Source organism: Entelurus aequoreus, linkage group LG07, assembly GCF_033978785.1.
Source record: "Entelurus aequoreus isolate RoL-2023_Sb linkage group LG07, RoL_Eaeq_v1.1, whole genome shotgun sequence".
NCBI lineage: Eukaryota > Metazoa > Chordata > Actinopteri > Syngnathiformes > Syngnathidae > Entelurus > Entelurus aequoreus.
Genome location: NC_084737.1, coordinates 20,451,542 through 20,469,631, shown reverse-complemented (window position 1 = coordinate 20,469,631; position 18,090 = coordinate 20,451,542). Strand labels below are relative to the sequence as shown.

Below are 18,090 nucleotides of genomic sequence, written 5' to 3'. Positions count from 1 at the left end.
AGTTCAAAGTTCAAGGTTCAAGGTTCAACTTTATTGTCCCCGCGGGGGAATTTGTCTTGGGTACAGTGCATCATTGCTTTCTTAACATACACAAAAACAACAGAACAAAAACACAAGCACAGACACAACCACAACCAGACAACTAACATTTAAACATCAGAACATGGAGCTTGATAGACATAGGTGGCACTTGATGTAGGCATAAAATCTACAGTATGGAGATAAAGATAAAGTACCAGTGTGCATTGTTGTCTATTAACATGTGATTGACCAGTGACCAGTCCAGGCTGTACCCAACCTGCTGCTGAAAGTCAGTTTGGATAGACTTGACCGGTGACCCTAATGCGGACAACCAGTAAAAAAAATAGAAAAATAATGCAGTATGGCCAAAATCATAGATTTTTTATAGGATACAGATTTCTTCTGCTGGACTATAGGTTGTAGTCAGTCACATGACTTTTTCGGTGAACGAAGTGGTGGTCCATCAAACCAACGTGACTACTGTGCAACCTAGAATGGTGTTACCATTTAGTGGTCAATTGTACGGAATATGTACTTCACTGTGCAACCTACTAATAAAAGTCTCAATCAATCAATCAATCAAACAAATCAGTAACCGGTAGTAAAACTCCTGATTTTCTCATGGCCCAAATAGTTTACAGTAGCACTATAAATAATCATAATACCAGGGCGTCTAGTGAGGGGCATTTTGTACTCCCTCGTCCCAGGAAGAATGCTTTGCGGAAATCTTTTATTTAAAGATCTGTATCGCTCTGGAATAACCTGCCTCGAATTCTCACCGGCATTGAAAGTAAATAGGTTTTTAAAAGGAAAGTAATATTTTATCTGAGTCTGTAAATTAGTTTGCTTGTTGATGATTTTTGTTTGGTTTTGTATTGTGTAGTTATATTTATATGGTAATTATTATTCTGTGACTGTAAATTGTTTGCTTGTTTGCTTATCGATGCTTTTATTTGTTTTTGTATTGTGTAGTTATAATTATATGCTTTTACTTGTAATTGTATTGAGTTTGTGTACCCCAGGAAGACTAGTGGGTTGTTGTGGCAACCAGCTAATGGGGATTCTTAATAAAAATCAAAAGAAAAATCAAAATCAAACATTGTGTGAGCTATCCGAGATTGCAAGGGGCCTAGATCTTACCACTAAAAGCAGATATGAGCAAAAAAGAAAACTCTGCAGTACAATTGATCCTTAGTATGCGTTATCAAAAAAAGATTGTTAATGATCTCAAGGATTATCCATCGGTCGTGTTCCCAAACATGTTGAACTTTCTGGTGTGCCAGATGTCGTTTTACACAACAAAACAGAAGAAAGCTTGGAAAAGCCCAGAGGTCTACAACGTATTCGTGTGTGGCTGGGTCAAGGACAGTGGCTGAGGAATTCACATGAGTCACATAATTTTGGTCTTGACCTCTGTATGTATGATGAGATTATTGCAGCTCTTCAAGATGCAACTTTTTAATCAAATTTGAATAATAGGATTATCAAGACTGATTTGATGGATTTAAAAATTCCTTCTTTAATAAATGTCAACCTGTTGGTAGGTTGGTATGAAATTGTAAATGGGTATTTGGTGGGTAGATTTTGAAATGAATTGTATTGTATTGTATTTTGTGTATTAAATGATGATATATATTTTAACTGTGGGTCCCTGTCCATAAGATGTGCGCTTTTGGGGATTACCTTTTTGCAGAACGGACTCTGATATTAACCAAAGAAACAAACATGTAATTCAAAATTATCTCTGTCTGTAAATAAATAAATAACCAAGGAAATTTGTATCAAGATTCTCCCTGAAAAAAATCATGCATCGTTTTTGCTTGCAGGGTAAGGTTACGTTTTATGATTTAACTCTGCATTTTGCGAGGACACGTCCTTGCAAACAAAACTGCGATTAGCATTTTCCCGTTATGTTAACCACTCATAAAGATAATCGGAGACACCACTGAAGACCAGGTTGGTTGTGAAAGAAGACAGTGATGTGATCACAACTTACTGTAACTGCATAGTTACGGCCATGCTGCCTTGTTGTTGCACATGCCGTTTATGAGTTTGCGTGGTTTTCCTCATCTTTATCAAAATGTAACCAAAAACCCCAACATTGTGTTTGTGCTGAAAGCTTCATTTATGATTGCTGCCTTTGGTAAAAACTTAACTCTTTTAGGTTTTGCTCACAATTGCTTTTCTTTTATTTAGACTCACCGAGTTGATGTTTTACGAAATACTCGTAGCAAAAAATGTGTTTTAAGAACTCTGAAACAGGTTGAAATACAAATAAAATAATACTTTAATGGGAAATGCTAAATGTTAAAATTATATCAAATAAACCTTTAGCGAAGTGATCACTGCAAACTCGATCACTTGCACTCTTTCGCCCTTTTTCTAATCACCTCTTGAGGAACTTTGAAGAAACTTTTATCCTTTTTGCGATTTGAACGGTTCCAACAGCCTAGAACAACGCAAGCAGAGGGCATTTTTCTTTGAGAAAGACAAAATGCCGCCCAGAACGCTTAGACAACAGACGCTTGCTTGACAACCACTTGAGTCCCGCATATTTAATGAGCCGGGCGTGACGTCAGGTGAATACAACAAAGAAAGAACATCTTGAGGACTTACCACTATAAGTTCTATGGGGATAGGCATGGGCATTTTCTGCCTGTAGCAGGCATTGATCTCCTTGACCACAATGAGAACAGCGAGCGACACCAGACTGACCACAAGTTCTGACATGACCGTCTGAGGTAGCAAGCGGCATACTTCCACCACAGTCTGAGGGTGACATAAAGAGGAAAGTTGGAAAGGTTAAAAATAAAAAATAATCTAAATGTGAGGTACGCTTGAGTGGTAAATATGGGCCATACTCACATAAATGAGAGAGAGGGGACCAGAGAAACGAGCCGGAGTAACTCCAAACAAATATTTGAGCTGAGAGCCTAACACATGACATGCGGATCCTGTCATATAGCCTCGAACAAGTGGCTCAGAAAGGTAGGTGACCACAAAACCAACTCTCAACACACCCAACAGAATCTTTGGGCGACAACCACAGCGTGTCACAAAAATTGTCACAAGATCACAGAAGATTCTGAGAAATTAGACACACCTGAAACAGCCCTGCCAGGACTGTGACGGAGCAGGCTATTTGTACTCTGTAAGCGTCTCGTTCATCGATATCCACAGTCGATGTCCCGTTGGTACCGTTAACGATGAAGTTACTGTCTGGTGCAAACCGCTCTGACACACTCCCGATCATGATGCTGATCACTGCAAAAGTACCTGCACATTTGAACACATATATGAATTTCTACATCCATGGTGACATAATCTGCTTTATTCTTACCAATGGAGACATGTTTGGAAGTGCCAAAAATGAAGTAGACCAGCACCGGATAGAGGGAAGTGTAGAGGCCAAACACTGGCCGCAAAGAAGCCAGAAGAGCATATGCCATGCCTGTTGAAAAAAAAGATTATTCTTCTCAATAAAAATGTCATTGACGAATTGAAACATGAGGCAAAAAGCTGGATTTTTGACAGAACACTTAGAGCCTGATTTACTAAAAGTTTGCGTGTACTAAATCACGTGCAAACTTCATAGCACATCTACTAAACGTGTGCAATCCATTCTTAAGTGAGTAGAATAAGGCGTGCAATCCATCTTGTGCAGGGGTCCCAAAACTTTTTGACTCCGGGGCCGCATTGGGGTAAAACAATTTGGCTGGGGGCCGGGCTATGTATATATATATATATATATATATATATATATATATATATATATATATATATATATATATATATATATATATATATATATATATATATATATATATATATATATATATATATATATATATATATATATATATATATATATACTACCGTTCAAAAGTTTGGGGTCACATTGAAATGTCCTTATTTTTGAAGGAATAGCTCTGTACTTTTCAATGAAGATAACTTTAAACTAGTCTTAACTTTAAAGAAATACACTCTATTCATTGCTAATGTGGTAAATGACTATTCTAGCTGCAAATGTGTGGTTTTTGGTGCAATATCTACATAGGTGTTTCGAGGCCCATTTCCAGCAACTATCACTCCAGTGTTCTAATGGTACAATGTGTTTGCTCATTGGCTCAGAAGGCTAATTGATGATTAGAAAACCCTTGTGCAATCATGTTCACACATCTGAAAACAGTTTAGCTCGTTACAGAAGCTACAAAACTGACCTTCCTTTGAGCAGATTGAGTTTCTGGAGCATCACATTTGTGGGGTCAATTAAACGCTCAAAATGGCCAGAAAAAGAGAACTTTCATCTGAAACTCGACAGTCTATTCTTGTTCTTAGAAATTAAGGCTATTCCACAAAATTGCTTGGGTGACCCCAAACTTTTGAACGGTAGTATATATATATATATATATATATATATATATATATATATATATATATATATATATATATATATATATATATATATATATATATATATATATAAATGTGCGTGTGTGCGCGTGTGCGTGTATATGTATATGTATATATATATATATATATATATATATATATATATATATATATATATATATATATATATATATATATATATATATATATATATATATATATATATATATATATATATATATATACATATATGTATATGGGTTATGGGTTATACTTGTATAGCGCTTTTCTACCTTCAAGGTACTCAAAGTGCTTTGACACTATTTCCACATTCACCCATTCACACACACATTCACACACTGATGGCGGGAGCTGCCATGCAAAGCCCTAACCACGACCCATCAGGAGCAAGGGTGAAGTGTCTTGCTCAAGGACACAACGGATATGACCAGGTTGGTAGAAGGTGGGGATTGAACCAGGAACCCTCAGGTTGCTGGCACATCCACTCATCCAACATATATATGCATATATACACATGTGTGTGTATATATGTACATGTATATGTATATATATATATGTGTGTATGTGTATATATATGTGTGTATACATGTATATGTATATATATATATGTGTGTATATATATATGTATATGTGTGTATATATGTTTATCAGTGGCGTGCCGTCACTAGAGGCAGGGGAGGCACGGCCTCACCTGCCATCATGGAAAGAAAAAAAAAAGTAAAAAGAAAAAAATAATAATTAAATTGTTATATGTATCCAGTGATTATACTAAAGTTATTTTCCATTTAACTTCACCAGTTTTAGATTACTTTTATTTCTATTTTCACATTTGCCGTTCAAATACTGAGAAGAGACGGTGCGGTGATCAGCAGCCAGTTGAGGCACGTCACTGATTTGTGCCTCAACATGGATTGTGCGCAATGACTCGCTAACTGCTGGCCTGCTGTACAGTGAGACCGTATTGCTATATGAATTATATTATACATTTCCATAGTTTAGTTAGCTGAGGTATATAATGTACAGTGTATTTTGTCAACCACTGTATGTGTGTAACGTATTTCTTGTGCTGAGCGATCATAAAACTCTGCTGCGAAGACACACTGTGTGAGGCTCGTCTCATAACCCCGCCTCCTGGTGCCAAGCACCTCCGCCGCAGAATGCACCGCCCGACGGGAGCGCCGCGGCCACACCAACCAAAGCCCACACCCAAACCCTCCACGTGCAAGACCGAATCCACCCAAAAAAAGTCACTTAACAAGAAGCCAAAAAGTGCAAAAACAACAATGCTCGCGCTGCAGGAGCCGCGAACGACCGCTGGGACACAACATTAGGTACACCTGAACTGCAGGTTCATATGTTTGTAAATCTGACTGTGATGATGCAGTCGTGCCTCACCAGACATTAACCTCACCGCACGCCACTGATGTGTATATATATATATATATATATATATATATATATATATATATATATATATATATATATATATATATATATATATATATATATATATATATATATATACATCCATCCATTTTCTACCGCTTATTCCCTTCGGGGTCGCGGGGGGCGCTGGAGCCTATCTCAGCTGCAATCGGGCGGAAGGCGGGGTACACCCTGGACAAGTCGCCACCTCATCGCAGGGCCAACACAGATAGACAGACAACATTCACACACTAGGGCCAATTTAGTGTTACCAATCAACCTATCCCCAGGTGCATGTCTTTGGAGGTGGGAGGAAGCCGGAGTACCCGGAGGGAACCCACGCAGTCACGGGGAGAACATGCAAACTCCACACAGAAAGATCCCGAGGCCGGGATTGAACTCACGACTACTCAGGACCTTCGTATTGTGAGGCAGATGCACTAACCCCTCTTCCACCGTGCTGCCCTATATATATACATACAGTATATATATATTCTTTGCGCACTAATTGACTTAAAGAGCGTACTTGCGGCATGTCACGCAATGTATTTTTTTGACAATATGATTTGCCTGAGTGGCTAGGAGATGGTAGAAAATGGACAGATTAAAAAAAAAAAAAAAAAATTGTTTTTAAATTATTTAAAAAAAAAAAAAAAAAATTACTTGGGACTTCGCGCGGGCCGGATTTTGGACGCTGGGGGGCCGTAGTTTGGGGACCCCTGATCTTGTGTCTGTCTTCATTAATATGCAGAATAGAGTGCAACTGGAATGTATTGACAGTGCTTACATTTTTCCCCATTTTGTTAAGTAAAATGGAATAAATTAATGCGGATGAAAACCAAAACTATTCTATCCGATGGAGTTTGAGAGGTGCTGCAAAGAAGAATGGGCGAAACTTCCCAAAGATAGGTGCGCCAAGCATGTGGCATTGTATTTAAAAGGATTTGAGGCTTTAATTGCTGCCAAAGGTGCATCAACAAAGTATTGAGCAAAAGCTGTGAATACATATGATTTTTTTAGTTTTTTATTCGGAATAATTATGGTATTGCATCGTCGTTATGGGGAATTGTCTGTAGAATTTTGAGGGCAAAATTAAATGTATTCCATTTTGGAATAAGGCTGTAACATAACAAAATGTGGAACAAGTGAAGTGTTGTGAATACTTTCTGAATGTACTGTATATGCTGATCATTAAAACGCCCACAACACTGGGAGGATAAAATAGAAATATATTATACAGCATGCCCAATATGATTTCTCAATACTCATCACCGTTTTGGGAACATTATTTTGCATTTTATTGAGCACGTTTGAAAAGAGTGTGCAAACTGACATAGTTCCCCTAAAAGGAGTGCTCGCGCTGCAAAGGCACATGATGGACAGAGGATCATGTGTACATTTCAACATATTTAGACAATCAGAAATAAATCATATTGACGCATTGTCTATTCAGCAACATCCTTTTATGATTTCATAGCTGCTAGATGACTTTAGGGACTGATTAAAACTAATTAAATTGATGTGTTTTTGTGTCATTTAATATTCCATTAATAATTTTTTTTTTACATGGAATATATATTACAAATATACATCCTATATGACAAAAATTTCTTGAAGTATGCATTTGTTGTATCTTGAGCACATAAGTGTAGCCTCCCTCCCATGCACCGTCAGTGTGAAAAAAAAAAAGGGGTGCCAATGTAGATGCGCTATACCAGTGTTTTTCAAACTTTTGTGCGGCAAGGCACATTTTTGTCATAAAAAAAATCCGGAGGCACACCACCAGCAGAAAACTTAAAAAAATTAACTCCACCAAGTCGTCGTGTCTTATTTTGAGTGTGTTGGTGTCTTCCTGTGTGTAGTGCTTTAGTTCTTGTCTTGCTTATTTTGGTGGCCCTTCCTGTATTGCCGGTGTTTTCCTGTAGTGGCTTCATGTCTTCCTTTGAGCGCTATTCCGCGCACCTGCTTTGTGTTAGCAAGCAAGGCTATTTACGTTGTTGCTATCCTTCTTTGTGTGGACATTGTTGATTGTCATGTCACGTACGGATGTACTTTGTAGACGCCGTAAGTTTTTGCTGTCGTCCAGCATTCTGTCTGTTTACTTTGTAGCCAGTTCAGTTTGACTTTTGTTTTGCATAGCCTTTTCCTTTCGTTCATTTTGGGTTTAAGCATTACATACCCTTTTTACCTGCACCCTGCCTCCGCACACCTGCTTTGTGTTAGCAAGCAAGGCTATTCACGTTGTTGCTATCCTTCTTTGTGTGGACATTGTTGATTGTCATGTAACGTACGGATGTACTTTGTAGACGCCGTAAGTTTTTGCTGTCGTCCAGCATTTTGTCTCTGTTTACTTTGTAGCCAGTTCAGTTTGACTTTTGTTTTGCATAGCCTTTTCCTTTCGTTCATTTTGGGTTTAAGCATTACATACCCTTTATACCTGCACCCTGCTTCCCACTGTGGTCTGCATATCGGGATCACAACAAACCATCCTCGTCTTACCCGACACATTCCGACTTTTACAAAGCAATGCTGCCACCTACTGAAATGGAGTATTACGTGGTTACCCTGCCGAGTTTTACACAGCACAGACACTAAGCAACGGCACATTATTGGCAGATTCTAATTATTGATTTGCCAAAAATATTTTTGGGATAAATTAGGTGAAGTTGCATAATTTCCCACGGCACACCAGACAATATCTCACGGCACACTAGTGTGCCGCGGCACAGTGGTTGAAAAACACTGCGCTATACGACTGCTTCTAAACGCCCACAAAAAGTAGTAAATGTCTCCTGCATGTTTGAAAAGTTTTGAAAAGGTAGGAGCATGATGACATGAATATGCAGTAAATGAGTGTCTCCGTTGTGATGCCGCGTATCGTACACACAAAATCCTCATTTAAATAAGGTGGTCTGCACCACTTTTCAATTACACACGCAGTGTTAGTAGATTGCACGCAACACGGCCACTAATAGTACGCGCTATTTTATAGATTGCGCAAGCTGTTTAGAGCGAGGCATTGAAATCTTAGTAAATCAGGTCCTTCAGACTGTACACTGTCTATCCACCGTTTACGGTGCAGTGGAACACAACTCTGCCCAGGACACTAACATGCAAATTCTCTGTCACAGGTGTCACACTCAAGTCCCAGGGCCAGATCTGGCTTGATGCATCATGTGATTTAATGGCCCTCAACATTTTCTGAAAATGAAATGAATTAATTATTGAGGTATATTATATATAACACTAATAATTATATACTTTGTCACCAAAAACACAAAAGCTGTTCATTTTTTCAAATAACTTAGCATATATTTATGTAGATTACATTGGTCTCTGTATCTTTAATGTACAAAATGTATCAAAGTGGCCCCCACATACTTTTATTTCTCAGTTATGTGGCCCTTGTATACTCAAATATCTTCTGTCATATTGACTTACAATAATATGATATATAATAATAAAAATAATAAAATCTGTTGCCCATGCAAATTGTGTAACGAGGCTAGCATACGTTTGTATTGATGTGAAGTCACATTTTTACAAGTGGCCATCTGAGGGCAGCCATAATTGTGATGTGAGAGAGTAAAAATGAGTTTGACACCCTATGTGGAGTTTGCATGTTCTCCCGCTTCCTCACACATTCCAAAAAATAGGCTTCTTAGGTGGATTGGAAACTCTAAATTGTCCAAAGATATGAATGTAAGTATAAATGCTTGTTTGTCCGTTTGGGTGGACCTTGTCTCCCGCCTGAAGTCACTTGGGATAAGCTGCAGCGTCCCACCTGACTGGTCTGGAGTCGATTGAAAAAATCCCCACAAAACGACCAAGAGACAAAGGAAACATTTGGATCCGCTTCTATGGGTCATTGTTTTAATGTTTTGTTCAGTAACCTAGTTTTAGATGTTCACACACTAGGTAGGGTAGTACAATTTTACATTCGCATTGATATGTTGTACTTGTTTTTATTTATATTTTTTATAAACAGCGTGTGCAATCTACAAACGTATAAAATAGTGTGATCTACTAACATTGCCCATGCCATTCATAACTCGTGCAGACCGCATTATTTAAATGATATTTTTGCGCTTCGACGCAGCTTTCACCACGGAGACACTTGATAATTTCATGTTATTATGCTCCTACATGCGGCGTTTTGCTATGTTTTAAAATAATCAGGAGACATGTTCCACTTTTCATGGGCATTTTAGAAGCAGTCCTGCAGTGCATCTACATTGAAACCCACTTTTTTTGTAGCGAGAGTGTGGGTTGCACTTACTGCGCTCAAGACACAAAAAAATGCATTTTTGTTTTTCATATTGGAGATATTTTAATACAGTCATATATTTTATATATAAAAAAAACTAATGCCATTAAAAAACACTATAGGACACCAAACGCATCAATTGAATTCATTTTAATCAGCCCTTGAAAGGGAACAGCACTCTTTTGGGAATTTTGCTTATTTATCAAAATCCTTATGAGAGACAAAAAGACAAACCTTTTTTTGTTGTTTTGTTTTTGCATTCTAACATGTAAAAATCGTCTTGTTCTAGGTGGCTAGCAATGAAGCTAATGGGAGCATTCAATTCTACCTCTAAATCACTTTAAAAATGCATTCAAAAACCATCACCAATTCTTCATTTACGTTACATAACCTGCATAATAACCAAACTGTAGCGACATTGTTATTGTAAGAGCGAACACTGAGGAACTCTCTTTCTATCATACACAACTGCATGCTTCGATATTAGCCGTAAAAGCTAGCTACGGAAAGAGAAAAGCTAGCTTCTACGACAGAAAGAAATGTGTTTGAGTTTGTAATGCACAACACAATGTGATAATCTGTATTGACTGAAAAATATGAACAATAATATTACAGCATTTGTAAAGTATTAACCCATATTTCATGTTTTGTTTGTACACAGCCAGCCAGACAGCGCATGTACTGTAGTTGTAATAGCAAATATGACGTGCTGCGTGTACCATGATCGTTTAAAGATGTCTATGAATGTTCTCATTCATCCAGGTCATTGTCTCAGGGCATTCAATCAATCGCAACTGGACTGTTTGGTTAGTCCTAGAAGACTTTTCGTCTCTCATCCGAGTAGGATTCATTAGTTCGTGCTCATAGACTTATGGTCAAATTAGATCTGACCAATCTAAGACAAACCAAACAGTCCAGTTGCGATCGATTGAATACCCTGAGATGATCGATTAAAATGTGACTCTACTCGATGGACAATTGTGCCTTTGGTCCAGCTGGCTGGGGACGTTTTTTCCGGTTTATTTGGTTAAACACTCCATTTATGTCAAAATAGCTTAGCTCCAAGTTCCCCATTTACAGCATCGTAGTCACTTTCACCTCACTCTCTCGGGTATCGTCTGCTACAACGTCTCACCTTTCCTTCATGCTGGCTTCTAGAAGCAGTAGTCCATCCTCCGTATATATTCAGCTTCAAATAAATAAGGTTGTGAATCCTTATTTGTCCAAAAATAATCGTCTTCGATGTCTGTCATCGATTCCGGCATGATTAGAACACACTTGCGTTTGTTTTTGAGAGTAGGAACACGCATTTGTTGCCAGAAGTCGGACGTGTGCTGCTATGGAAACGGAAATCACAGTCACGGCAATGATTAAAATGACCAAAATACGGTAAATATTGAACATATTACATATTGTTATGAATGTGTCTGTACTACATTACATATAGACTTGCAATGTGTAAACAAAACATTGATGGAGGGTTTTGAAGTTGTTTTAGAGGGCTGGTTGCAAGGTTGCAATGGTGACTCCCATTAGCCGCATCTTCCAAGCATTTTTTCATCTTTAAAATCCTAAAAAAAAAAAAGACGTATGTGTTCTTGTCTCTGATAATGATTGTGAACGATAGGCAAAATTCCCCCAAAAAGTGCAGTACGCCTTCAAGTCAGGGGTGACAAACGTACAATCTGGCCAGAGTTTGCTAAATGTACAAATGAGCTGTAATGTTTGAATGAAAGAAACTGCTGTTCTAAATGTGTCCACTGGATGTCACATTAGCAAATCTGTGTATCCTCTGCCGGCGAGAGCGCGCATGACTTCAGAGGGGACGGAGCTATGTGCCGTGTTTGGAGACTATGTACTTGCTGCTAATAGTGATAGTATACAAAATGTAAATTGTTACGCTCATGCTTTACTTGTCAAATATATTGTTGGTAATGTGACACATTTTTTGGGCGCACATAAATATGCTGAAATAATATCCATCCCCTTCTAACTTCATGTATGATTAATAAAATGAGTCCAAATTCACAAGTTTTGTTGTAGATGATGCTACATGTGTACATACATAAACCATATGACATTAATTGAGGAAAATTAGTAAATTACATAAATAACATCTTGTAATTTGATTTGATTATTTATATTAATTTAATCTTAAATTATTTCAAAAATCGTGCATTTTAAAACTCTGCCAGACTCAATCCCACCTATTTGACTGATGAACATTACCACATAGTTTATTCAGAAAGCATAAATAATGACAGATGATGATAGATTACTATTAACCACATCATGTAAATGTAAAAATATAATAAAAAAATATTTGTACATTTTCAGAATGTACTTGCTCTATTTTTAAACAAAGTAAACAATATAAAGTTGTACTTATTTTTAAGTTATCACGCCATGATTTTAATAGTCCGGCCCACTTGGTAATAGATTTTCCTCCAAGTGGCCCATGAGCTATAATGGGTTTTACACCCCTGCCTTAAGTTATCCAGCAGCCATACAACTATAAAAAGATGCTCCTACCTTGTGCAATGGGTTGCACCAGCAGCACACGTCTATAATCTGTAACACCTTTTCTAAATAGCAATCTTGACAACAGAAACAACGGTGTGTTCTGTGAATGAGGCTGTGGATCACATCATCGTATTTGTGCTTCTAGAATGATTCATACGCAAGAAAATGTGTAATGAAAGACGTTTTTTCTATAGGAGTTTCGGTATATTAAAATTATATATTTCCTAAATGAAAAAAATAAATGGCATTTAAAATAAATTGCAATACACTCAATACACTAAACCCATCAATTTAATTTGTTTTAATCATTAAATTAATTAATTTGAAATAATTAACAAATTAATAAATTATAAAAGGATGCTGCTGAATAGACGATATGTCTATTTTTTTTTTTTTTGGACAGTCCAAATATGTTGACGCACATATATTGAACAGATGATTTTCTGTCCATCGTCTGTCTTTGCAGCACAAGCACACTGCAAAAAGTCAGTGTTCAAAAACAAGAAAAAAAAATACAAAAATTAGGGGTATTTTACTTGAACTAAGTAAAATTATCTGCCACTAGAACAAGAAAATTTGGCTTGTCAAGATTTTCCAAAATAAGTAAAATTAGCTAACCTCAATGGATCCAAAAATACCTTAAAATAAGTATATTCTCACTAATAACAAGTGCACTTTTCTTAATAGAAAAAAAAGAGACCTTTTTGCTCAATATGTTGAAAAATATTCTTAAAAATCATGTAAATGCTAGTGCCATTATCTTGACATAATGATATTCGCTCTGCATTACATTTCTTGAAACCAGCAAACTTATACTAAAAACTAATTTATTGTTCTTAATGGAAAGGCAACAAGGCAACCGCTTGTTACTCTCGGGTTCTCCTAGCCGCTCAGGCAAATCATATTCTCTAAAAATGAATTTTTTCAATCGATAACATGACATCATCGCGCCAAGTGCGTGCTCTTTCAGTCAAATAGTGCGCATACATACAGCCCGGCCCCCGGCCAAAAAAAATTTAATTTTAATTTTGAAGAATTCATCTTAATGTGCATGAACTATTTCTGTTCAAAATTGTTAGAAATGTCACAAGTTAAATGTTTAAATATCAACTGTCCGTTTACTGTACTGTGCCAACTGTACTACTATATGAGTACGTATTTTCTCTTGTTTCATTGAAAATAAAACAGCAAAGTCCATTTGGCTGTCATCTGTTTTAATTATGAGACACAATTGTGTCAAAGTCATGATTTTTTTTAATGCTTGAAATACGAAATTATTATTTTAAAAAAGTAGTTTTATACTCGTGAGTGTTGATGACACAGCTTTGCAACAGTTGATATTCTAGTTTCAAGCATGTTTTACTCAATATAGGTCATAAAATCTCAGCAACAAGCTGTAATATCTTACTGAGATCATTTAGGACCAAAACCCTTAAAACAAGTAAAACACTCTAACATAAAATCTGCTTAGTGAGAAGAATGATCTTATCAGACAGAAAATAAGCAAATATCACCCTTATTTGAGATATTTCATCTTACTTAGATTTCAGTTTTTGCAGTGCACCTCCTTCCCCACAGCAATGTGTGTAACTGAGTCACACAATTAGCACATACTTTTCAGACGTGCTAGATAAAACGCAATAGGTGTGGTCACAAAACAGTGATCAGTGCTGATATATCATATTGCGCATGCTTTATTATATATTTTTTATTATTTATATATATATATATTTTTTTTTTTCCCTTTGAGACGTTTGTGATTAAGGGCTGTATGTGGGCTCTGTACCGAGGATGTCGTTGTGGCTTGAGCAGCCCTTTGAGACACTTGTGATTTAGGGCTATATAAATAAACATTGATTGATTGATTGATTGATATAAGTAAACTTTGATTGATTGATTGATTGATTTGCATCTTCTACTCCCAGTAATTTGGATGCTCTGATAATCAGCATATATTCTGCATATTCATGAAGACAGGCGCTAAATATATTGCGCTCCTTATTCTGCTCTTTACCACGGAATCCACTGCGCATACATGTAGTAGACCAGCTTTGCGTGTGCTATCAGTTTGCACATGTTTTTGTACACGCAAACGTTTAATAGATCAGGCCCATAGCATTCTAGATGTATCATTTGTAGGCTATATTTTGTACCTGTGACTTTAAAACACTATTATGTGCGAAGTTTTACAGTAAAGTTGATTTGCATGGTGGCCCTTGTCCAAGGTGTACCCCGCCTACCGCCCGATTGCAGCTGAGATAGGCTCCAGCACCCCCCGCCACCCCGAAAGGGACATGCGGTAGAAAATGGATGGATGGATGGATTTGCATGGATGTCATTTGTGGCACATGTAGTTTTTATTGTGACACAAAAAATGATTTCACTGTCAAAACATTATGGAATGTTTACAATGGTGACACAGCCCAAATGAAATTATAATGTTTTAGAATATTTCCCACAAATACAGTATAAATTGGTCAAAATTTTAACTATTTGCATCCAATTTGTATTTTATAACTGCAACCATGCAGCGATTAAAAATTCTAAAACGGAAACCTAATAACAAACCAGTGTTTTGAACCTTTTCTTGAAAAAAAAAACGGCTCTTCAAGATCTCTCTTTTTATCGCTCTCTGAAGGGAGCCATAAATCTTGTCGCAATCATACTGTTACATATACAAACCCTGCGGAATATGCATGATGCCCACACTGCAGCCAGAGATCAGGTCTCCAACCGCATTTTCTCTGATGGAGTATTTAGGAAGCCAGCCAAGGACAGGGACCCAGCTCAACACTAATTCTTTTGCCCGGGGCACTGAGCACCTGGAAACGTCAATCCAGAAAGACACAATCAATGTACAGTAAATTGATGTCATTATACAAAAGTACAAACCCCGTTGGGAAATTGTGTTAGATGTATATATAAACGGAATACAATGATTTGCAAATCATTTTCAACCCATATTCAGTTGAATATGCTACAAAGACAACATATTTGATGTTCAATTTGATAAACTTTTTTTTTGTTGAAAATAATCATTAACTTTTGAATTTGATGCCAGCAACACGTGACAAAGAAGTTGGGAAAGGTGGCAATAAATACTGATAAAGTTGAGGAATGCTCATCAAACACTTATTTGGAACATCCCACAGGTGAACAGGCAAATTGGGAACAGGTGGGTGCCATGATTGGGTATAAAAGTAGATTCCATGAAATGCTCAGTCATTCACAAACAAGGATGGGGCGAGGGTCACCACTTTGTTTAAGAAAAACCTTTCTCAACCAGCTATTGCAAGGAATTTAGGGATTTCACCATCTACGGTCCGTAATATCATCAAAGGGTTCAGAGAATCTGGAGAAATCACTGCACGTAAGCAGCTAAGCCTGTGACCTTCGATCCCTCAGGCCGTACTGCATCAACAAGCGACATCAGTGTGTCAAGGATATCACCACATGGGCTCAGGAACACTTCGGAAACTCACTGTCAGTAACTACAGTTGGTCGCTACATCTCTAAGTGTGAGTTAAAACTCTCCTATGCAAGGCAAAAAACGTTTATCAACAACACCCAGAAACGCCGTCGGCTTCGCTGGGCCTGAGCTCATCTAAGATGGACTGATACAAAGTGTAAAAGTGTTCTGTGGTCTGACGAGTCCACATTTCAAATTGTTTTTGGAAACTGTGGACGTCGTGTCCTCCGGACCTAAGAGGAAAAGAACCATCCGGATTGTTATAGGCGCAAAGTGTAAAAGCCAGCATCTGTGATGGTATGGGGGTGTATTAGTGCCCAAGACATGGGTAACTTACACATCTGTGAAGGCGCCATTAATGCTGAAAGGTACATACAGGTTTTGGAGCAACATATGTTGCCATCCAAGCAACGTTACCATGGATGCCCCTGTAGATCGACGGGGGCTGTGTGGAAAGAGTCTCATCCCTACGCTTCCTGGGAGTTCACCTGGAGGAGGACCTGTCCTGGAGGACCAACACCACGGCCATCGTCAAGAGGGCACAGCAGAGGCTCTACTTCTTGAGAGTACTCAGGAATCTCCACCTGAGACAGGATCTACTGGTGTCCTTCTACCGCTGTTCTGTGGACAGCATCCTCACATACTGCATCTGCGTATGGTTCTGCAGCTGCACAGCAGCAGAGAGGAAAGCTCTCCAGAGGGTCGTCAAGTCGGCCCAAAAAATCATCGGGTTCCCCCTCCCCTCCCTGGAAGAACTGTACAACTCCCGCTGCCTGAAGAAGGCAGCCAACATACTCAAGGACCCATCCCACCCCGGCAACAGCCACTTCGATCGGCTGCCTTCCGGCAGACGTTTCAGAACCATGCGAACCCGCACAAATAGACTCAAAAACAGTTTCTACCCCCGGGCCATAACTGCACTAAACGCAGCTGGAATGTAAAAAATAAATAAATAAATAAAAAAATAAATAAAAAATAAAAACTCCCTCACGTGCAACATGAGGAAGCCACCGGTCAATCACGATCCGGGACTGTGCAATCAGCGATTACACGCCAACTGGACAATATTTACCATATTTATTTAAATGATAATGATAAATGGGTTATACTTGTATAGCGCTTTTCTACCTTCAAGGTACTCAAAGCGCTTTGACAGTATTTCCACATTCATCCATTTACACACACATTCACACACTGATGGCGGGAGCTGCCATGCAAGGCGCTAACCAGCAGCCATCAGGAGCAAGGGTGAAGTGTCTTGCCCAAGGACACAACGGCTGTGACTAGGATGGTATAAGGTGGGGATTGAACCCCAGTAACCAGCAACCCTCCGATTGCTGGCACGGCCACTCTACCAACTTCGCCACACCGCCCCTACATATTTAATCCACAATAAAAAGCCTACACAGCATAGGAGGTAGGAAATGCTGACTCCCACCCCCTCAGCACACTGGGAACCAGCATTTCTCCTCTAGTCAGTTTACTAGTCACTTTATACTTTTTATTGTCTCGTTTTTTTTACATTGCCACTTAGAGTGGTCTTAGGCCATATTGCATATTGCATATTGTGTATATTGTGTTGTTTCTGTACATTGTGTGGTTTCTTCTTTTTGTTTTAAATGCAAAGCACCTTAGGGAAGCAACCTAAATTTCGTTGGACCTGTACCTGTACATGCACAATGACAAATAAAGATCATTCATTCATTATTTCAGCAAGACAATGCCAAGCCACGTGTTACATCAACGTGGCTTCATAGTAAAAGAGTGCGGGTACTAGACTGGCCTACCTGTAGTCCAGACCTGTCTCCCATTGAAAATGTGTGGCACATTATGAAGCCTAAAATACCACAACGGAGACCCTCGGACTGTTGAACAACTGAAGCTGTACATCAAGCAAGAATGGGAAAGAATTCCACCTGAGAAGCTTAAAAAATGTGTCTCCTCAGTTCCCAAACGTTGACTGAGTGTTGTT

General features: G+C 38.2%; 1 protein-coding gene across 1 annotated transcript in view; it reads right to left on the bottom strand.

Annotated features, from left to right (window-relative positions):
• Window positions 1-18,090, bottom strand: part of LOC133653490 (solute carrier family 26 member 6-like) — a 35,096-nt gene that overhangs the window by 15,728 nt on the left and 1,278 nt on the right. Inside the window, exons 2-6 of the mRNA XM_062052811.1 lie at window positions 15,332-15,471; window positions 3,362-3,472; window positions 3,125-3,297; window positions 2,887-3,051; window positions 2,638-2,790 (exon numbers count right to left, since the gene is read on the bottom strand). Of these exons, the coding sequence (XP_061908795.1) occupies window positions 2,638-2,790; window positions 2,887-3,051; window positions 3,125-3,297; window positions 3,362-3,472; window positions 15,332-15,471 (742 nt within the window). The remainder of the gene's footprint in view (window positions 1-2,637; window positions 2,791-2,886; window positions 3,052-3,124; window positions 3,298-3,361; window positions 3,473-15,331; window positions 15,472-18,090) is intronic.